The sequence below is a fragment of the Sebastes fasciatus genome, chromosome 5, assembly GCF_043250625.1.
Source record: "Sebastes fasciatus isolate fSebFas1 chromosome 5, fSebFas1.pri, whole genome shotgun sequence".
Classification (NCBI taxonomy): domain Eukaryota; kingdom Metazoa; phylum Chordata; class Actinopteri; order Perciformes; family Sebastidae; genus Sebastes; species Sebastes fasciatus.
The window spans coordinates 23,259,799-23,283,287 of NC_133799.1; the positions used below are offsets into that span (position 1 = coordinate 23,259,799).

The window sequence follows — 23,489 nt, forward strand, 5'->3', positions numbered from 1 at the left end:
CACAGAATCGACACACAGGTACCCGACACACACACACCGTTATTTATCTTTTAATAAAAATCTAACTTTTTATGCCCTCAATGTCAATTTTCCCCCGTGGTATAGAACATGGTAATGTATATCAATATTTTTCAAAGTACTTTATCAAAGTTGAAAAATCCAATCTATTGTGACAACACTAGAGTAGGAATGTGGAGAATTATTTCGACGCACCGGTTGACTGAGAGGAATGATTGATAGTGACTGATTTCAGTGTTAAACATTATTTTTAAACTTCACTCAGTGTTTTAAATTCAGGATTATTATTTATTTTAGTAATATTTGTTTACAAGAAGATATTATTGAGTTTATATAGTGACTTTGCTGTTGTAAACATTGCTGCTGCTCTAGAAGCAATATTTTTTATATCTAAAATATAAATTCATTCTAATCATGTTCTGAATTTATTATTTTAAAAATAATTTATATATATAGAGATATATATATCTCTATATATATAAATATATTATTTTATTTATTTTTTTACTAATAAAAAAGAACCAGTAAGAGTGAAGTAAAGTACCGTACTGATCTATTTTTCAAGTTTTGAAGGCCAATATCAATATTTTCTGTTAAAAGCAACCAGTTGCAACTAATTTGTTCTGCAAACATCCAGAGGCCTGTGGTTGTTTTGAGTTCTAGTTATAATTTTAGCCACTTTAGCGTTGGTAAAGATTTTAGAAACATTTTTTTGTTATATTAGTTTAAATGCTCATTACATCCCGACAGCAATCAATAAATCAAAATGCTCTAACAAAAAAAAAGAAATAAAATCCAATATCTGTGGCTGTCGCAGGAGTGTAATAATCCCGTCCAATCATTTCGTTCGGACTGAATGTAATGATTGGACGACGGGCTATTGGCCTGCCTATCTGCATACATGCACAGCCGCCATCTCGACATTTCATTGCAGGCTAAACACAGGTGTAATTAATAACACTAATTATGGCTCTGGTCCATTTAGGTGATCCAGAGCCCTGGAGTTGTGCATGCTGGCTCACTGGAATGGCTATGAAACTAAATATAACGGGATCTGTGTTTATCCTGTGATCTGTGAAAAGGGCCTATAATAACACTACTTTAGGAGCAACAGAAGCCAGGCGGCGGCTGGCGGTACCACGGTTTTACACTCTGCGGCTCACGTTACCGCAGTTTCACAAGCGTGTCGGAGAACTACGGTGGCCTTCAGGTAACGTAAAAACATGAAAGTCTCTCTAGAGCCAGTGTTTGGTTTGTCCGTTCTGGGTTACTGTAGAAACATGGCGGACTTGAGGACTCATTATATTATATTATCTATTAGCAGAACTGGAATATTATATTCCAGTCCTGCTAATAGATCCCCCTGAAATGTTACACACTGTTCCTTTAAATCACTGTTCATCATGTCTGACTTTTTAATGTTGTTTTACGATAAAGTCAACAAACGAACTAGCAGTCGTGTTTAAATAGTTCCAGTGTGTATATTTTAATGCTTTGTGGATCATCAGCAGGCTTAAGGCATTGCTCTGTCTTCATACATGTACATCACACAATCCACAGTTAGTAATAAATACAGTACAGGTAAAGAGGAAGCAAATATCTGTCCTAACCAACAGGACTCATGTCTCACATAACCTGACTGGAGACAGCAGAGGGTCACACACACACACACACACACACACACACACACACACATACACACACACACATACATACACAGGTTAATTAAAAAACAATTTGCTCGGCACAATATTACTTGCACCACATTGCAATTGTCCAATTTGACTTGAGGAACACAAACATTCACAAAACCTATTGCAGAGAACAGTTTAGGTCAAACCAAGACACACTTTCATACTGTGCTAATGTAGTATGCTGCTGAACCACAGTCTCACGGCAGTTTGTGAAATAGTCACGAAATGTAATCTATTTGATTCGTGTACGTAGACACGAACTTCCCTTTTTTTCGTGACGATCAGCACGACTTTAAACAACCTATTTTTCATGCGTTTTCCTACGAATGTCCAGCAACTTTATGCACATGTCAATTTCCGCTCCAGTGTTTTCTAAATAGTTAGTTATTCCTATAAGATCATAGTTTGGGTTAAAATAACTACGGAAGTGGCAGAAGTTACATGACAAATAAATCAACATTGACGAACAGAGGTCTCCTGGGAAAAAGTCCTGGGTTTTTTGACCCATCCATCCACCCCGACGACCTCCCTATACGGCGTTTGTCGCTCTTTATACTTTCTGGTTCACAATTATGTGGATTACATACAAATTGATTTCGTGCTGACCATCACGAAAAAAAAATTGAAATTCTATGTACACAAATCAATACATTACATTTCATGACTATTTCATGAGCTGCTATGCGACTGGGCTGTTATATTTTGCACAACTCATTTTCACTTCCCCCCCCCCAACCACTGCTCCATCGGTTTTAGTCTATAAAGGCAATTACAACACATTAAACGTTTACATTGTACACATATCTGGCAATATCTGCTCATACCACCAGATACTGGCACAGATAGGCACATAGGTCCATATGGAAAAGGTAAGTCAGGCTGATTTCTGGTCCATGAAATGCTTCTGTTTAGGGTCCTCCTGTGAAATGTTGGTGTTGTTGTTCTCTGATCCGGTGCTGTTTGGTTTTGTGTGTCAATTGTACATTTAAGTATCACTCAAGCGTGAGAGAATTCAAGGCATCTATATGTTTTTCAAGCAGGTTTTTTTTTACATCCGTCGCTCCCGTCCTGTCAGCTCTGCACTAAAGGATTTTCTGAGCTCTTGAGATGCAGAGCGGCACCACATGCACAGCTAATCCACTCAGTGTGTGTTGCTCAGCTGACTGTAGACGTGCTCCAAGATCTGAGAGTAGGCCTGATCTTTGGGAGCGTGGCAGCTCAGAGAGCCCTGAGGAAGAAGAGAGGAAGTTGGACAAGTTAGCTGGCTCACACTACAGGAGGGTCCTGAAAGAGTGTCAAGATGATCATCACCGAATATCTGTCCAGGTAAAATCTATTTAGTGATTTCAGGTCTTCTGTAAAATCACAAAGGCTGTCAATCGACAAAAATATTGAATCACGATTAATCGTAAATTGTTTATCTGTTCAAAATGTACCTTAAAGAGAGATTTGTCAAGTATTTAATACTCTTATCAACATGGGAGTGGGTAAATATGCTGCTTTATGCAAATATATGGATATATTTATTATTGGAAATCAATTAACAACACAAAACAATGACAAATATTGTCGTACAGGTACTGCATTTAGCATTAAAATATGCTCAGATCATAACATGGCAAACTGCAGCCCAACAGGCAACAACAGCTGTCAGTGTGTCAGTGTGCTGACTTGACTATGACTTGCCCCAAAACTGCACGTGATTATCATAAAGTGGGCATGTCTGTAAAGGGGAGACTCGTGGGTACCCATAGAACCCATTTTCATTCACATATCTGGAGGTCAGAGGTCAAAGTTTGGAGCGTTATTTAACCTCCTTCATGACAAGCTAGTATGACATGGTTGGTACCAATGGATTCTTTAGGTTTTCTAATTTCATATGATACCAGTATCTTCACTCTAGTTTTAAAACTGAGCCCGAATTTGCATTAACACATTATTATCGTGTTAACTTGACAGCCCTAAAAATCCCCCCCTACCTTGATCTTGTCCAACATGCTCGTATCAGGACACCAATACTGGCTGAAGTGGACGAGGTCGGGAGCTGACCTGTAGTAGTCAACCAGCAGCATCTGTGGAGGAAATAAACACACCTTTTTATAATCATTTACAGTGTATTTATAAAAAAGGCATCACACAAATTTTCTGTATTTGTCGTCGGACGGAGGCTGCAGTATCTGTACCATCTCATTAAGAACATCACTGGTGAGGAAGTTGTCCTGTACGTAGGTGACCTCTACAGCCACGGGGATACCGTGGTCGTTGGGCCGTTGCTGCAGGAAGGCAGATGAAGTTTAGAACAACAGTATCAGAAAAGACTTAACTGAGCAACGACGCTATGAAATAAGAAGGTGAGTAGTTTAGTGCTGCCTGTGTCCTCACCTCAGGCGGTGGTACGACCCAGAACGGGGTTATTGTGGACGCCACACCTTGATTGCCGTGATAATACGGTCCTGAAAGAGAGAGAGAACTAGAATTACGGCCTCACGGTTGTACGCCTTCGCAAAGCAGTTTAGACATTTGTGGGAAATAGTCATAATTAGCATAATTCATTCTTGAGTTATGGCCTGTGAGGACACAGTGACCTTTCTTACTGGCTTTAATCATTATTTTCTTGCAAAGCGATAGCACAGTAGCTCCATGTGGAGGAGGAATTCACAGAGAGTTTGCCTAATCTATCACATCTATATACTGTGTATAAAGACAGGGACGTACCACAGATGATGCCCAGACAGGGCTGGAAGCCGTTGTTTGAGCCCTGCAGCCTCAGCTGATGGTCCATCTGGGAGTCGATGTCCTGCAGCGACGGCAGAGCCGGACCTCGCGGGTGACTGTGGTACCAGCCCACCAACGACAGCCCGCGCATGAACAGGTTCTGACAGATCTGGAGCAGAGGCCACAAGACAGACCGTGATTATTTGCTTTTTTGTTGTTTCATTTGAGTAAAAGTGATTTAGTATGGACTCTGCCAGTTCACAGAAGAAGCTCAGCAATAACTGGATAGACGATTCTAAATCTGAAATCCTAAATTGTGTTAAAATTGTGTTCAAGATTCTAGCTAAATTTCAACTAAATTTTGTGTTGCTATATATTTGCTGATATTAGTTCACAGAGTCTAAAGAGAAGGACACTATTCTGAGATTTCACATTAAGGTCTTTATCCCAGGACAGTTCGGTCAAACATGCTGTTAGAGCAGACTACTGATTCACTGTCCATTGTGTGTTACCTCCTCCTCAACAGCAGAAGCCGAGTCTCTGTCTGCCAGCCGGGTCCGACAGGGGAACGCCCTCAAGACTGTCAGCACTGAAACACATCGACCACAGAGAGAGACAAAGACGCTGGAGTTAAAGACGGCTGCATCTTCTTCTAATGCACGTTTCTCGCCATTATATTACTCACGTTGTGTGTTTGTATCCCATCGTCCTCCGAGGTATCCTACTACCTCACTGGAGGTCAGGTGACAGTGGAAGTCCTGATGAGGATAAAAAGCAGGTAACTTAACTGTTCATCAGTACTCTGTTTACCTGTTTTAGATCATCTGGTTGTTACTCACCATTAGCAGCAGAACGTTACTGGACACGGCTACGTTGAAAGGCTGGAATCTGTTGATGGCTGAGAAGGCTGACAGCTCCACCAGTGTGTGTGGATCTCTGAGGAAGCAGGTTAGAGTCTATCACACTTCATGGTCACATAAAACTATATTGATCCTTCAGAATAAAAGGCTAAAAGTACCTGGTGGCGTCTCTGGTGCCCAAGGTGCAATATCTGACAGGAATTCTCTCTCTGTCGGTCCTCCGTGAAACCATCAAGTCTGTAACAGTAAAGATGGACATCAGTTTGTTGAAAGTAGGGCTGTCAAAGTAACAGCGATGTTTTGGAGGTTGTAGAGGGCTCAGTTTTAAAGCTAGAGTGAAGATGCTGGCATCATATGAAACTACAAAAACGTAAGGAATCCATCGGTACCAGCCATGTCATACTAGCTTGTTGTGAAGGAGGTTAAATAACGTTTCAAAACATGCGCTACATTTTGTCGAGGAAAAACTGTCATGGGCATTTTCAAAGGGATCCCTTGACCTCTGACCTCCAGATATGTGAATGTAAATGGGTTCTATGGGTACCCACGAGTCTCCCCTTTACAGACATGCCCACTTTATGATAATCACATGCAGTTTGGGGGCAAGTCATAGTCAAGTCAGCACACTGACACACTGACAGCTGTTGTTGCCTGTTGGGCTGCAGTTTGTCATGTTATGATTTGAGCATATCTTTCATGCTAAATGCAGTACCTGTGAGGGTTTCTGGACAATATGTGTCATTGTTTTGTTTTGTTAATTGATTTCCGATAATAAATATATACATACATTTGCATAAAGCAGCATATTTACCCACTCCCATGTTGATAAGAGTATTAAATACTTGACAAATCTCCCTTTAAGGTACATTTTGAACAGATAAAAAATTTGATTAACTTGCGATTAATCAGGATTAACTTTTTGAATCGATTGACAGCCCTGGTTGAAACAAAAACAAATCATGAAACTTGTATATTTGACAAAGTTAGAAGATAACCATACCATTTAATCCAGGTTTGTTGTTTTTGTTCTTCTCATCTGCCTGCACAGCCGTCTTCCCTTCCTCTTCATCCTCGTCATCATCCTCCTCACTCACCAGGCTCTGGCATCACAAGTAATAGACACAATGTATGACATAAAGTAGTGTAGATGCAGTGATGAGGACGAATACCTCGATATTGATATTGAGACGATATTGTAAAGTTGACTATTAGTGCTTTAACAAAATATTGATGCTTAGGGTAGTATGTTGTCTAATATATATTTGAGGCTATATACTGACCATAGCAATAAAACTACTCTCACCATGTCTGCGCTGGGTTGGTACTTGTGCAGCCAGGTGGTTTTGTACTGGACCAGCTTCTGTCCCCGGTAGCGTACAGACGCCCAGCCACAGCCGGACTTCTTGGCCGGGTTGACCAGACGTTTGCAGTGCGTCGCCCAGGCGCTCGGGGAATTGAAGATCTGGCCCGTCTCCACCCACCGGATTTTCCCATCATTCAACAGGTCTCCTACAAAGTTCTTACCCTGAAGGGAGCGGAGAGAAGAGAGACATTTTGAACCAAAGAAACAAGACATGTATGTGAGTTTGCTCCCTTTAAAAGCCACTGATTACTGCATTTAAAGGGGCTCTATGTAAGAATCAGAAATGTTAACAGTGACATCTGTGTCCTTTAAAGGGACTATTTGTAACTTTCAGAAATGCTTGTTAACAGCGACACCTGTGGCCGTGAAATCAACGAAAGTCAGCGTCGGGCTCGCGCTTGCTCGCTCTCAATATACCTGAACGAGCATCACTCAAAACAGTGAGGCGACACACGTCAGCTAAAACCACAATATCACTCTATATTTCAGCTGCTTGGCAGTAATGTTAGCTGACCAGACGAAAGTCTCTCCATGAACATGATTTAAATCTGATCCTAGTGTTGGCTTTTCCTGCCTAAGTGCAGGCTGAAGCAGCGGCGCTCTGCAGCGTGTCTCCCTGCTCTCTCCTCCCGCAGCCGGAGAGAGCAGAGGAGACACCGGCACCCGGTCGGTAACGAGAGGGTAACGTTACTAGCTAATGAGCTCCGTCACTTCACAAGACACGGGAAACCTCTGTTGGTCTGGAGGAGCTGCAGCATTTTTTTTCTGCACAAACGTCCACTGTGCATTCACTAGATATTCTCAGAGCTAAACTAACTCTTCTGCAGTGTGGAGTGAGCGCGCGTTCACGTCTAGAGGTTGAGCGAGCTGAGAACGCGCGCGCTCTCTGAGCGAAGGCAGGCAGGCAGAGTTGGAGAGGCAGCGGCCACACGCGAACGCGCATATGTGAGCGCGCATGTGTGACGACCCGCTACATTTATGCGCGTACAAAGTTACAAATAGTCCCTTTAAGTCAACGACAGTCAGCGTCCTGTTGGTCGCACTTGCTCTACATAGATGCGAGCGAGAATCGGTCAAAACAGTGAGGCGACTAAGGCTGACTCGAAGGCTTCGAAGCTTTGACCGTTGCCATGGTAATCGACCTCCAAATCAGGATTTGAATGCTTCTTTTTATTGTTTTTTATATATATATAAGTATGTTATAATAATGTATAAATCCCAAACAGACAGACAGAAGAACATGTCAGCCTGCTGCTCCGCAAGGCTTTGAATACCTTCGAATATTTCTCACCGAAGCTTCGAAGCCCAAAAAAATGGTATTGGTGACAGCCCTAGAGGCGACACACACAAGACTGAACGTGATTGACAGCTAAAACCACAATATCACTATATATTTCACATGCTTAGCAGTAATATTAACTTAACTATGTAGCTTAACTATTCCCTCCATGAATCGAAGGCCTGGCCGATGTTGATCCTAGTTTTAGCCTGACGTCGGTCATATTCCTGTTTTGCATGTTTGACGTGTTTCACTAGATGTAACTATTTTTTTTGTGCTTCCGTGGAGTTTGTGTTGAAGTCTGAGTTTTGGTGGAGGCTGGTCGTTTGTTGGCGTTTCTAACCGAACGTTTGCACACTGTAATGGTACATGTCCACAGTCTCCGTCCTTTCCACGCTTCCCATTCATTGTCAATGCATTCTGGTAGCGTGGCGGCACGATTCCAGAGCCGGCCCGTCATGTCGCCCGCTCCTCATTTGCATAAAGTTGAGGTCTAGTCTACTTTATGCGAATCAGGGGCGTCCGGTGCGACTCGCCGCCTCTGCAAACTGCCGAGGAACTTTTAAATTAACTGTTGTCGATCTAAAATAAAGACAGACTGAGCACCTGCATGGCTTATTTCTCACATAAAATGTTTTCAGAAACACATTTCGGTGAACTATTTTCGTGATATAAGAGAAGAAAGTTTCCAAACGAGCCGCCATGTTGGTTCCAGTTTGAAAGCTGGGAGCAGCAGCCCACGAGGGAAAACGTTCGTCCAATGAGGTGCCTAGTGGCCTGTGAACACGCACCATTAACCCTGTGGCGGAGCTGAAGAGAGTAAAGGCACTTGCAAGCGTACATGACGTCACATCCGTTGGATTTTCCCAGAAAAACTGGGCTGCATTGTTCACATTAAAAGCAGTCTGCAGGCTGAGGAAACCCAGAAAGTCGCGGAAGGTCTCATTTTTTAGGTTAGGTTACAACCTGATCACACATTGGCAATAAAAAACGATTATACATGTAAGAACTTACATCCAGTCTCTTTAATTGCCAGTGTATCATGTCAGGTGCAACCTCACGTTCTCCCTGTACCCAGCTGTGATGTGTGTTATTATTATTATTACCAGGTAGTGGATGGCGAGCACGCCGTCCCCCGGCTCCACCAGGCCGTCCTTGAGCAGCACCCTCAGGGTGATGCCTCTCCGGGTCAGCAGGGAGCCCCGACCGGAGCTGGACCTCAGGTCTGCCTCCTCCCCTCCGCTCAGCTCCTCCTCATCCTCCTCTCCTCCATCCTCCACCACCTGTGGAGAGCTGGGTGGCTCTGAGTCTGTGAGGACACACACACAAACAAACACATAAAGCAATGGATCCTATAATGTGCTCAGGTGATATGTTTGTGGGGGTGTAATGTTGGAAAAAGCATTACATGTCATGATGCATTTACATAATGTCGTGGAAAAGGTCATATCACTCATAATGAACCTTTATTAATCCCCGGAGGGAAATTCAGGTGTCAAAGCAGCAACATCAGCAAACAGAGTGAAACACAGGAGAGGTAAAGGTATACACAAATTATAAAAACAATAAATAGAGATATAAAAGATACAGAGTGAATGGGTGAACATAGTGTGTACAGTCCGTCAATAAATAAATGTAATATGTGCATATGTGCTGTCTATAAAGTGGTATATAGGATGTATAGTGTAAAGTAAGTGCATATAGGATGTATAGTGTAAAGTAAGTGCATATAGGATGTATAGTGTAAAGTAAGTGCATATAGGATGTATAGTGTAAAGTAAGTGTATATAGGATGTATAGTGTAAAGTAAGTGCATATAGGATGTATAGTGTAAAGTAAGTGCATATAGGATGTATAGTGTAAAGTAAGTGCATATAGGATGCATAGTGTAAAGTAAGTGCATATAGGATGTATAGTGTAAAGTAAGTGCATATAGGATGCATAGTGTAAAGTAAGTGGTATATAGGATGTATAGTGTAAAGTAAGTGCATATAGGATGTATAGTGTAAAGTAAGTGCATATAGGATGTATAGTGTAAAGTAAGTGCATATAGGATGTATAGTGTAAAGTAAGTGCATATAGGATGTATAGTGTAAAGTAAGTGTATATAGGATGTATAGTGTAAAGTGTGCCAGTGGTTAGAGTCCAAGATGGTTGCAGATAGTGCACGTTTAAAGGTAGATAGTGCATGTTAAAAGGTAGATGGTGCATGTTAAAAGGTAGTTAGTGCAATTTTAAAGGCAGTTAGTGCATGTTTAAAGGTAAATAGTGCATGTTTAAAGGCAGTTAGTGCATGTTTAAAGGTAAATAGTGCATGTTTAAAGGCAGTTAGTGCATGTTTAAAGGTAAATAGTGCATGTTTAAAGGCAGTTAGTGCATGTTTAATGGTAGATGGTGCATGTTTAAAGGCAGATAGTGCATGTTTAAAGTCATCAGGAACAAAGCCAAAGGCCATTATATTTTAATGACTTTATAATGAAAGCTCCAGTGTAATGGCAGCCTTTCATAATTGCAGCATGCTAAAATGAAGGAAGGAATCTCAAGGGGAAACACAAATAGGATAAAAGATAATAATGTAAATTGGCATTAATTACTGTACAGGCTAAAGCTAAATATGTTGGCCTTTTGTTTCCAGCTCCCATTAGAGAGCATGGCTGTCTGTCTCTGCAGGAAGAAGAAGAGGCCTCTTCTCTTCTTCTCCCCTCCTCTCTCTGTTAATTTCCCTCTGAATTACAATTAAAATATTGTATTATTCTCACCCATGTCTGTGAAAGCGACGGAGAGCGCCTTTAAATCGGTCCTAGAAGCTGCTCCTTTCTGCGGTGCTTTGGGTGGTTTGTTTTTGCTCCTGGAGGATTTCACAAGATACACTTCTCCACAGTCGCTCCGGCTATTATTCAAAAGCATAAAATGAAGGCGTCTGTGTGGCTCTGCAGTGTAGTTTCCTTGTTGTGTTGCTTTAATGTCAGTTCCCCTCCCCTTTCTTTCTCTCTCTCTCTCACAGCGTCCTTGTCACTCCTCTTGTCTGTCGTTGTGCATGCATTTGTTGTCTTTATCTGCCATTATTCACTCATTTAATAACACTAATAATACCAATCTGTCATTAATAATGCAAAATAATCCTAGGAAATGCGTTTAAATGTTATTGAAATGTAAACAATGAAGCGATTAATGAAGTGTCGTTATAAAAGTGCATCCTGCAGATTATTACAGTGTCTTTATTTATATATATATATATATATATGTATATGTATTAGAAACAGCACACGGTGGGTGGTGCTGGTGATATTTCTGTGGTGTGATAATAAGACCTACTTTACTGTGTTACTCTGGTTTTTCTTCACTAACACCGAGATGTTCCTGCTTTTATCTCCCCGAGAGAGAAGCTCATTTACCGGGAAGCAGCCGGAGGAGGGCAGCAGAAAGCTCCTGGTTCAGTTCCTGTTTACCTCCACCTGCTGGTCACACCACAGCACCAATACACCATCTCTGTTTAAATATACTGATTTAAAACATCAACAAACTCAAAAATTATAAATTGGAAAAAAATGATTAGATTATTTAGAAATTTAAAATTCATTCTAATTGTTTAACAGACCCGATGTTGTTTTTATTCATCTTCTTTTCTTTTCCTTACATTTTATTTTTTATATAAATTATTTTATTTTAAAATTATTTTTATGCTGTGAAATATATTTTCTGAATTGAAAAATCTGAACATGTACTGTATGTTTTATATAACTATATTGAAATTTCTATATACTGTATATATATATATACTGTAAGTTAATGTACTCATTATGCAGAATGGCCCATTTCAGAGAGTGTGTGTGTGTGTGTGTGTATACATATATATATATATACGTATATATATATATATATATATATGTATATGTATGTATATATATATATATATATATATATGTATATGTATGTATATATATATATATATATATATATATATATATGTATATGTATGTATATATATATATATATACGTATATATATATACATATATATGTGTGTATATATACTGTATATATATATATACAGTATATATATACGTATATAAATACACGTGTATATATATATATATATATATACATATATATATGTATGTATGTATATATGTATATATATATGTATGTATATATATATATATGTATATGTATATATATATATACATGTATATATATATATACATGTATATATATATGTATATATGTATACACACTCTGAAATGGGCCATTCTGCATAATGAGTACATTAACTTCTGGTACTGTAAGTCTGTAAATATATTTTGATGCAAACACTTTTGTACTTTTACTTCAGTCAAATTTTGCATTCAGGACTTTTACTTGTAACAGAGTATTTCTAGACTATGGTATTGCTGCTTTTACTTAAGTAAAAGGTCTCAGTACTTCTTCCACCACTGCCAAATTACCGTTACAAACTCTAAAACAAACTAATAGCTCATCAGTGACCAGATAATTGGGTGTGAACCTATGCTGAAAGTAAATGCTTGGGTTGAATTAATGTTCCAATGGCACATTGGCTAATTGCTATAATCATGCTTTATCATTGTATTTACATAGTCAAATCCTTATTTCCAGTCAAACTGACTTGTGCTTATGTAACATAGTTAAATGTCAAGTGCATTATGGGCTTTCCTCTTTCTGCCATCCTGAGGATGAGGAACTGAACTAGTATTAGTTCAGGCAATAATAATAATGTTCACTCCTCTTCTGTTTAATAACTGTACAGAATACCACAGGAGTCAGATGGAACTTTAGAGCATTCTTCTAATCTGACACACAATGTGTCAGGCTAGCAACAACACTTGTCCTCCCTAAAACTATTCTCCTTGCCCCGTTTTTTTAAGGGTCACTTCAACCTTCATGCATTCTTAATGTGAGTGGTTCAAGACTCTCCAGTCGTACAGATTAGAAGAAACATGATTTTGGTGTTCAGAGCAGAAAACAAGATTACTCAAAAGAGTTTCCTGGCCAGTATCTGAGAGCTCTGAGATGAAACAGAAGAGGGCGCTGTGTGCTCAAATCAGCTGGATACTGGGAGCCTATCTGACAGAAAGCCTCCTCCAGTATGTGGGAGAGGTCAGCTTGATATTACCACCTATCTATCATATACACTTTTATATGCAAATAAACTCTTTCTGCTGCTGTGTGACAACCTTCTGATGGATCACTGATTGGCTGTTTGCAGGTGGTTCACATCTTCTCCCACATCCACCAGACATACGTGGTTCACAGTGTGTGTTTGAAGGACGCTGACACACAAACACAGACAGAAAATGCACATTGGCTCACTCTGCAGGAAGCTGTTGTGTCCACAGGAGTGAAAAGGGGCTTTTATTTTGTTTACACAGCATGTGTGTGTGAAGCCCTGCTGTGTAACTGAGGTTAGCAGTATACCTGCAGCATCAGGAGAGGACAGAAAACATGCTTTGGAGTATACTTCCCCTTCAAGTATAAATGTACTTCTGCTGTGTAGAGAAACTGGTATAGTTTCCCTGTGTCACATTACAGGATTTCAGTGATTTTGAGTTCAAGTTTCCCCTTTTAATGGTTTAAAAACTATCTTTTCTTTTACTGAGTTTTAGAGAATGTGAAGGGCAGTTGAAGTCATTGAATTTGTTTCATAGAGAAGTGACAGCAGGAGTGAGTGAGTGTCCACATCTGCTCGTGTGTAGCCTGAATAAATGAGATCAACATGTTGACTCTCCTGCAGATTTTGAAGCTTTGCGACTCTGTGGACAGTCAAAAAGTACAAACCTCTAACGCATTAACACAACTTACTATTTTTAGGTTGTAATGGACTCAGTTTTAAATGGTACCAACCATGACATACTAGCTTGTCGCAAAGGGGGTTAAATAACGCTCCAAACTTATGCTAAATTTTGGCGAGGAAAAACTGTCAAGGCCATTTTCAAAGGGTCCCCTTGACCTCTGACCTCCAGATATGTGAATGAAAATGGGTTCTATGGGTACCCACGAGTCTCCCCTCACAGACATGCCCACTTTATGATAATCACATGCAGTTTGGGGCAAGTCATAGTCAAGTCAGCACACTGACACACTGACAGCTGTTGTTGCCTGTTGGGCTGCAGTTTGCCATGTTATGATTTGAGCATATTTTTTATGCTAAATGTAGTACCTGTGAGGGTTTCTGGACAATATCTGTCATTGTTTTGTGTTGTTAATTGATTTGTTTTGATATATACAGTACATGCATTTGCATAAAGCAAGCATATTGAACAGATGAAAAAATTGCGATTATCAGATTATGATCATCTTGCAGCAGACAGGTCGCCCTCAGCTCCTTCAACACAGTTAAACAGGAATCTTGATGGTATTTTGTGTGTTAATACATGTCTTCTCATTCACATGTGCCTTATTGTCAAAGCATCACCCCTGTGTTGCCACTTTAAGGGATTATTGTGGTATCATGGTTCCATCACTGGGAATTAAATACAAAATGCCATCAAGATGTTTTAACAAGATCAGTTTTTAAATTGTTATAAGATTATTCTCTCTTTTTTATAAAACAATGCTTTCTTTATTGAACACATGCTTGTTTACCGAGGTACAAACAGATAAATAAACAACAGAAAAAAGAAGAAAAAATAATTACATATACATTTCACTGCAGTTAGGGCTGACCTCTCTTAGCCGATTAGTCAACCAAACCGCATTTTTGCTTGACTGTGATTTCTTTAGAAGTCATTTTTTTTATGTTTTTTCATGCTGAATGACTTATTTCCAAGAAACTTATGAGCAAATCTCTGATGAACACAAGATTTAAAGTGGTGCTTTTGTGTGATTCTTTGTGGAAAAACTCAGTTTTATAGATCAAGATGTTTTAACGAGATCAGTTTTTAAATTGTTATAAGATTATTCTCTTTTTTTTATAAAACAATGCTTTCTTTATTGAACACATGCTTGTTTACCGAGGTACAAACAGATAAATAAACAACGGAAAAAAGAAGAAAAAATAATTACATATACATTTCATAATGCAGGAGTTTAGTTTATATACATCATATTATATTTATTTAATAACTTAAAGGTTTTAATGGCTTTTTTTGGTTATTAACATTGGGTAAGATTGTGCTATATTGTTTGAATTCATTAAAAAAGTGTAGGAAAGTTTGCTTGGTTTCTAACCATTTTTCTTATGAATATAGATAGATAGATAGATAGATAGATAGATAGATAGATAGATAGATAGATAGATAGTAACTTTATTGATCCCGAGGGAAATTCAAGTTTCCAGCATCACAGTTCCATAGTGCAAAACATGTTAGTAAAAAGGCAGTAAAAAAGTTAGTAGTGCAAAGTACAAAGTACAAAAGAATATACCAGATATAAAAATACAAGGAGATGAAGAAAACTGTTAAAACTGAATATAGTGCAGGGTAACAGCTGTGATACACGACTATTAAAAAGAAGTGAATATAGTGCAGAAGAGACTGTTAAAAATGAGTATAGTGCAGGGTAACTCCAGTAGCTTAGTCTATGAAAGTGCACTGTGTGAATATGGAATTTCCCAAAAATAACAATATATAATAAATAATAATAAATAATTGTATGATATACAGGGTGTTATTTTCAATCTTATCTTGACAGTTATAAGGTGAAAAACATATTTCTATGGCTCATGAGGTTCCTGCAGAGGACTTTCAGTGCTGATTGGTCAGCCTTGTCAAAGAAAGCAGGTGATTGGTTAACGCATGTGTCAGTCAAAGTGATCTCGTCTCCCATTGGTCGAAAACGAGCTTCCTCTATTCACGTGATTGTGCTCTTCCTGTGAGGGCGGTACCTAGCCACTAGCTGCCGGTGGAGGAAAGGTGGTTGTTGTTGTTTTGTTGTTTTTGGGTTAAAAAACTACTTAAAAAGTAAAAAAACTAGTCTGCTGAAACCATGGGAACCCGAGATGATGAATACGACTACTTGTTCAAAGGTAATTTCTTCTTTAAAGGTGGATAAATGACGTCATGTTAGTCCTTCTTTGTAGAAGTTCGATGAGGAAGTCAGCTGAGCTAATGCTAACATGCTAAAGCTCTTTAGCATGTTAGCTCTACTAGTAGCATTTACTAACGTGTTCACAACCTGTAACTACATTATAAGTTCACCTAGCAGTAGTTAATGCTGAAACACATCGTCTGTAGGAGCTGTAGACATTCAGTTGGCAGTTAATGCTAGCAGGCTAATAAGTAGCTAGCTAGCTTGTTAGCTAGCATGCTAGCTACCGTCACTCGGCCTCGCTATAAACACTTCAGACACGCGACCCTGAAGTTTATCTACAGCTGAACACTGTTTAACAGCCCTCTGACCTCACAAGACGGAAGCTTTATTTCACTTTATGATGGTTAGCTGGTTCACTTTATATGAGTCATCCAACAGTTAAAGCTATGACGAAGCTAACTTGCTGACATAGTCACTTAACGAACATGCTGCTGGACATATCTCTCCTGATCACATTATTAATGTCCTGTACTTCAGTGATTCACAACCAAGGGTGCATGTACTCCTGCGAGTACTTGACCTCTGCAGTTACCAATGGGTATATTAAAGATTAACACAGCTAATTGAAGAATGAACATGGTAAAACAAATAGAGCTACATATTTGTGTTTAGGAGATGATATATAAGATAAGATAAGATGTACCTTTTATTATTAATTCAGGCGTCAAAGCAGCAAAGCGCAGATAAAGAGGTGCAGGTGTACAAAAAGATTATAAAACTATAAATAGAAATACAGAATAGACATAGTGAATGGACATAGTGAATGAACATAGTGAATGGACATAGTGAATGGACATAGTGAATAGACATAGTGAATGGACATAGTGAATGAACATAGTGAATGAACATAGTGAATGGACATAGTGGATGGACATAGTGGATGGACATAGTGAATGGACATAGCGTGTACCGTTCGTCAATACAAAATGTAGTGTACAATAAATAGATGTAATATGTGCAGTCTATAAAATGGTATATGGGATGTAGTGTAAAGTAAGTTTAAAGTGCACCAGTGGTTAGGAGAAGTGGTTGCAGATAGTGCAGATAGTGCGTGTTTTAAGTTTAAGGTAGTCCAGATAGTGCAGTTTTCATGTGGGAGTCAGCCTTGGTTGTGGAGCCTGATGGCTACCAGCAAGAAAAACTGACCCAGACGCTTTGTGTTGTGCAGAGGGGGGATTAGTCTATAGTTACTTTATTAATCTCTATGGGAAATTGAAGTCCCATAAATCACAAAATAAAGACACAAGGGCACCCAACAAGGTGAGTATGACACAACGCCCAATGAAAGCCATAAAGAAGTCAGCAGTTAGGGCTGACCTCTCTTAGCCGATTAGTCAACCAAACAGCGGTTTTGCTTGACTGTGATTTCTTTAGAAGTAATTTTTTTATGTTTTTTCATGCTGAATGACTTATTTCCAAGAAACTTATGAGCACATCTCTGGTGAACACAAGATTTAAAGTGGTGCTTTTGTGTGATTCTTTTTGGAGCAACTCAGTTTTATAGATTTGTCGATTAAATCGACTAATTAATTAGTCGGCAAAATCGTATGAGTGTTGATCGACTAAGAATTTCTTTGATCAAGAACAGCCATAGTCAACAGTCAACCAGAATAAAAGTCAAACTAGGAGCTGAATTGTGTACTGTGTGGTACAATGGTGTATAAGAATAGATGAATGGAGAGTCTGCTACAATATAAAATGCATATATAATAATAATAATATATTTTGCACTGTGCGGCTCAGGTTACTGCAGTGTTTAACGGTGGCATAAGTGTGATGAGGTTGATCCAACCTTGCAAAGTGAAGCGATTTGGATCCTAAACAAAAATACCTATTTTTCATTACCAGGGTTTTGTAGCCTACTCCACTTTTTTCCCCGTTTTTTCTCGTAAATTTGCCACTTTAATCTCAGAGAATATCCGTGTTTTTTTTGTAAATTTATTACTTTAATCTTGGAAATTCAGAATTTTTCTCGGAATAATACCCCCTCCCTCAGCTCCGTAATTACTATTCTTACCTACAATGGCCCTAATATGCTGTCGTAGTACAGCAAGGTGCTGGATTGAGTATGTATATAAAATAGAATAAACTATATATTACGGGGGGTTGTAATCGTTAAATGTTAGCTTTAATGACTGAAATTCTTCACATGGTGGACCGAAGCTTAAAAGTGTTGCACTCACGGACTGTGCAATGTAACATGGGTAGGAAGAAGACATGCTAAGCCCCAGCATGATTGCTATCTACCAGCGCTGTAATAAAATATTGATTGAAGGTGAAAAGCACTACTTACAGTTTGTCTAGACTAACACTGCAGGGCTGCTGTTTTAATGTTTTGTTCTGTGTGTTTTTTGGTTTTAGTCGTACTAATCGGTGACTCTGGAGTGGGGAAGAGTAACCTGCTGTCCCGTTTCACAAGAAATGAGTTCAACCTGGAGAGCAAGAGCACCATTGGGGTGGAGTTCGCCACCCGCAGCATCCAGGTGGACGGCAAGACGATAAAGGCCCAAATTTGGGACACAGCAGGACAGGAACGCTACAGAGCAATCACCTCAGCGTCAGTTTGTTTTTATTATTATAAATGTGTCAGCGGTATTTACTAGATTTGTGATAGTTTGGTTAAAAAAAGGGTATTTGAGTCCATTAGGATGTTGAATTTCATGCCTAAGGATCTCATGCTCACAGAGTCAGTATCCTCTTTTCAATCCTGCCTTAAATTTTCAATGCAAAGGCTTTTTCCTAATTTCTTTATGTAATCTATACATACAGTATGGTGTATCTGTCACATAGTTAAAGGGATAGTTCTGGTGTTTTGAAGTGGGCTTGTATGAGGTACTTGTCCACAGTCAGTGTATTACCTACAGTAGATGGTAGTCCGCCTGCCCCCAGTTTAGAGAAACAGACAAGAGTTACGGCACGGAAGCAAAGCAATGTACAGCTGTGGACGAAGGCAGCAGCAAAACATATTTTAGACACCTAAAAGAAAGGCCCACCTAAAGAAAACAATATCAGTGTACGCTATTTTTATTATATTTTCACCGATTTACATTGCCGTCAGACAGCTATACAGGCTATGTTTCATAAGGGGAACTGAAGCTATTATCTATACTCTCTTGAAAGCCACCAGACTATTGACAAAGACAGTAATTGTTGCTCGCAGAACACGGAAGTTGCTGGTCTACCGCTGCCTTGATTGGTTGGTTTATTTGTGTTATTGTGTGACTTTGGTTAGTTAGGATTCACTGAAGTGACACAAACGCAAACAAACTAACCGATCGAGGCAGCAGTAGACCAGAAACTCCCGTGTCCTGCAAGGTAAAATTACAGCTTTTTCAATGGAGTCTGGTGGCTTTGGCGAGAGAGCATAGATAACGGCTTCAGTTAAATGTTCTAAGTATAGTGTACACTTAAACTGATAATGATTTTTTTTTGGTGGGCCTTTCTTTTAAGTGTCTCAAATATATTTTGCTGGTGCCCCCATCCACAGCAGTACATTGCTTTGCTCCCGTGCTGGTACTTGGGGCGTGCTGACCACTCATACAACCCCACTTCAAAACACCCAAACTATCCCTTTAACATGTATTGGATCATCTATAAATACCGATCACAAAGCACTTTTGTCATTTTACAATTTCTGTACTATACTGTATATATTATATATTAGGCTATACGACTACTGGTTTGCACAATTACTATAGCAGTAAACATGCTTATTAAGTTTATTTACTTAAAAAAAATTTCATCTTAATTGTTTCTGCATGAAATTATTTCCATTATGAGTGTTTTCATGCTCGCGGCAATTCTTGATTCATCAATTTCTCTTCTTTGCTCCGCTGTCACCAGGTATTATCGGGGTGCAGTTGGAGCTCTCCTGGTTTACGACATCGCCAAGCACCTGACATACGAGAACATTGAACGCTGGCTGAAGGAGCTGAGGGACCACGCTGACAACAACATCGTCATCATGCAGGTTGGAAACAAGAGCGACCTCCGCCACCTCAGGGCGGTGCCCACTGATGAGGCTCGAGCCTTTGCAGGTAAATTATTAAGTGTTGCCATAAGGGAAACAGCTTTGCATTTAGAATAGAGTCATCAAATTACCACTTATTTGAAGAATATACAGGTTGTTATCCAAACTGTCCGTTGTTTTTAAATTGCTTTAATGTTCAAAACATACTTTGGTTCCTCTTTTTCTGCTCAGAAAAGAACGCTATTTCATTTATTGAAACCTCCGCCTTGGACTCCACTAATGTAGAAGAGGCCTTTAAGAACATCCTCACAGGTAAGAAAAGTGATAATATGTGATTATTTTCTTTGAGTACTATAAAAAACGGTCTATATATAAAATTTATTATTATTATTTTTATTATTATTAATAAACTGTTAAATATAACAAGCAACTTACTGTCTTTTAAGTATTATTATTGTTATTTATTTTGTTCTTGTTTTCTTAATGTTTTGTTTTTTGAAAGTACTTAATTTTAATTTTATTTGTTATATTATTTTTTATTTGGACTTTTGACTGTGAAGACTATATTTTGTTAGAATGCATATATTGTTATGATGTTTTTTCTCTAACTACTTCAATCCTTGTGTCATATCTCACTGCCCAATGTTATGTTGTGTACAAGAAAAGTTAAATAAATAGATCACAAATATTAAATTTTAAGGTCACTGTTTTCTTTTTCAGAAATCTACCGTATTGTGTCTCAGAAGCAAATATCGGACAGATCTGCACATGATGAGTCTCCAGGCAACAATGTAGTGGACATAAGCCTCCCCCCTACCACGGACGGGCAGAGGGGCAACAAACTCCCTTGTTGCCAAGCCCTGTGACGCTCACGTCTTCTTTTCCTGTTTGACTCTGTCTGTCTTTTCCTCTCTTCACCTCTGGTTTACTTCAGTTGTCATGCTGCTGTCATCATGATGCCGTCATGGGTTCAAAAAGTCTGTGACATCAAGATTCTGGTATTTGACATTCCTTTTTTGCTGGTTTCTGTTTTTTTTCTTTGTTTATTTGTCTTCCCCTGATTTAAAAAAAACCTGTCGTACGGCCTCGTTATAGCCTGGAGAAGAGAGAGTAAAGCTCAGGTTGATCTTGAAGCTGTAGTAAACTACAATTTCACTTGAATTAAAACTAGCCTTTATGGTCCTATTGACCCGCTCCTGTTGAAGGAATGGTGAGGGATCAGTAGACCTGTGTATCAGTGCTTCAAGTGGCTTCTACTTGCCTCCTTTTCTCAGCTTGCAATGGCCCTGTTCAAACCTGGCATTAACATGCGTCCTGAGTGATCCGATCACAAGTGGACAGCTCTAAGTACAGTCAGTTGACACCTGGCATTAGAATGCGTCTCTATGCGTCTCCAGTGACCACTTGTGATCAGATCTCACTTCCCCTGCTCTATATGCAAATAAACACGTAGTAAACACTGCAGAATATACAGCAGACGTTGTGACGTAATATTACATGAATGTCAGTAGTAATATCCTACATATTCGGGAATTTGGGTACATTTTATTAACATAAAAATAAAAGGTTATTGTAACGGCCCCCGGGGACCTCCGTGTCACCGACACTGGTGCCTATGCCAGGCAACAGCGGGGTACAGGGTGTCGGAGAGCCGGAAATGAGAGCGAGTGAACAGGCGGGCGGGTGTCAGCTGCGTGCAGAGCACCGGAACAAAAACACTGAAGCATCTCCGACAGTATGATAACAATGCACTTTGTGTTGCCTAGTCTGATGGTCTTTATATTATGTAGCCTATAGATAAAATTAATAAAATACAGTTGTACCGACAGGATACAGAAGAGCACAGAAAGTCAGTAGTAATATCCTACACCAAGTGCACAGAAGCCGTTTCCATGGCGCGAGGCAGACAAACTCACGCCGCAAGCGGGACATCAGTTGAGTAGGCGGTCCTTCAGTGTGGCCCGGGACACATTTGCGTACACACTGCTAAGAGAATGAGGCCAAATGTGGCCCAGACCACCTCTGAATGTGGTCTGAGCGATCGGATCTCAATGCATCTTGAGTGCAATCACACCTGTACTTAGAGCTGTCCACTTGTGATTGGATCACTGACGAGGCATATTAACACCACGTCTGAACAGGGCCAATGATACAAACTTTTTCATGATCTGCTACACTAGAATCCCAATTTCATGCCTGGTTGACCTGGTTCTGCCCATCATACTATACGGGTGTAGAAGGGGAGATGAGAAGAAGGTACCACTGGAGTATTGATGTGTCCTCTGCTCTGTCTGGAGTTTCTATTTGCCTCTTTAATGTTCCTCTTTGAGCCCGCTGCGGCATGAAATTAGCATGAGCCAGGGACCAGACTGGCTGTGACTGTCTGATTTAATACGGGCAGGTGTGAAACAAATGAAGTGTTTTTATTTGTGTGTGAGTGAGTGTGTTAATCTCAGTGCACAGAGATACCAAAGGATGCAATCGTTATCAGTTTTGGGGTTTTCTCATTTAAGCGTGTTCAAGGCTGCTAAGGTTGCATTTCATTGCTGTATTTGGAATCCGCGCTATTTGCTAAAGACATGTAATGCTACATAGCAAAAGTGATGTTATAAATTGTGATTTGTGTAATAATAGTATCAGCCTGGATCAAGCCTTGTGCTCCACTCCCGAGGTGACTGAGGTCAAAATCTCTTTTTGTCTGGAAATGAAAAATCTCTTTTGCACTTATGTCAAATCGTTTCAGTGGAACAAATCACGGTATATTTTTAAAATACACTCTTTATTGAGTAACATTTCCCTGTTGGCTGTAAAGGAAAAAAAGCACTAAATGTGGTGGTGTTGTTGTTTTTTTTTTAAATCTTAAAACAGCTTTTCCTTCTCATGTACTCCATCACCCTTTGCTGTCATTTGATCTCTGTGAAAGGGAAATGGATAAAGACGTGTGTAACCTGAGAAAATGAACTAATCAAAAATGTATCCATGTAACACTTGATCATCACTCCAGCTGGTTGGGAAAGTGGAACTGAAAACCAGAAATGCAAATTGTTTATCTGGTGGGCTGAAATGCTTTTTCATGTGTGATTGATTTGATGCATTAACGTCTTGTGATATTTTCTTTATTTCTTCAAAAACATGTAAAAGGCAGCAAACATAAACTTGTTTTGCAGCTTTCGCATTACACAGAAAATACTGCAGGTTAAATAAACTGAATCCACGTGACCATATACTGTAGGAGATGGACTTATTTTTGGATACATTACATCACTCAGTGTACTCATAACTTAATGCTGTGTCCACCACACTGTTGCTTAGCAACTTTAGGTGTTTAGTGATGGGTGGTCGTCCTGTCGGAGGAAATGTTTGTACAAAGAGCATACAGGTTCTAGCTGCATTAAAGTCTGTTTGACAGACTATCCATATGATGGCTAGGTGCTCATGCACAGGGGGAAATCGTAGTTCTACAGCATCTAATCAATGCCCTTGTGCTCCCAAAAAATATTGGATACTTGGTTTTAGAATTGTTCATCCATATTCAAACAAATCTT

At 39.4% G+C, this 23,489-nt stretch overlaps 3 protein-coding genes across 4 annotated transcripts in view; 2 read left to right on the top strand and 1 right to left on the bottom strand.

Moving 5' to 3' along the window:
- The window catches only part of LOC141768023 (E3 ubiquitin-protein ligase MARCHF2-like), a 100,303-nt gene that overhangs the window by 62,057 nt on the left and 14,757 nt on the right, over positions 1-23,489 (top strand). The gene's annotated exons all lie outside the window — the stretch shown is intronic.
- mpnd (MPN domain containing) lies at positions 1,480-11,298 on the bottom strand. The gene is made up of 13 exons (XM_074635882.1): positions 10,689-11,298; positions 9,036-9,238; positions 6,591-6,812; positions 6,288-6,387; positions 5,446-5,524; positions 5,267-5,363; positions 5,113-5,185; positions 4,940-5,016; positions 4,428-4,596; positions 4,095-4,165; positions 3,896-3,985; positions 3,692-3,784; positions 1,480-2,940 (listed from the first exon to the last, which is right to left on the bottom strand). The coding sequence occupies exons 1-13, from the start codon at positions 10,834-10,836 to the stop codon at positions 2,854-2,856; spliced, it is 1,509 nt and encodes a 502-aa protein (XP_074491983.1). The 5' UTR covers positions 10,837-11,298; the 3' UTR covers positions 1,480-2,853.
- LOC141768007 (ras-related protein Rab-11B-like) lies at positions 15,746-23,175 on the top strand. The gene is made up of 5 exons (XM_074635864.1): positions 15,746-15,909; positions 18,336-18,531; positions 19,818-20,011; positions 20,176-20,256; positions 20,665-23,175. The coding sequence occupies exons 1-5, from the start codon at positions 15,870-15,872 to the stop codon at positions 20,808-20,810; spliced, it is 657 nt and encodes a 218-aa protein (XP_074491965.1). The 5' UTR covers positions 15,746-15,869; the 3' UTR covers positions 20,811-23,175.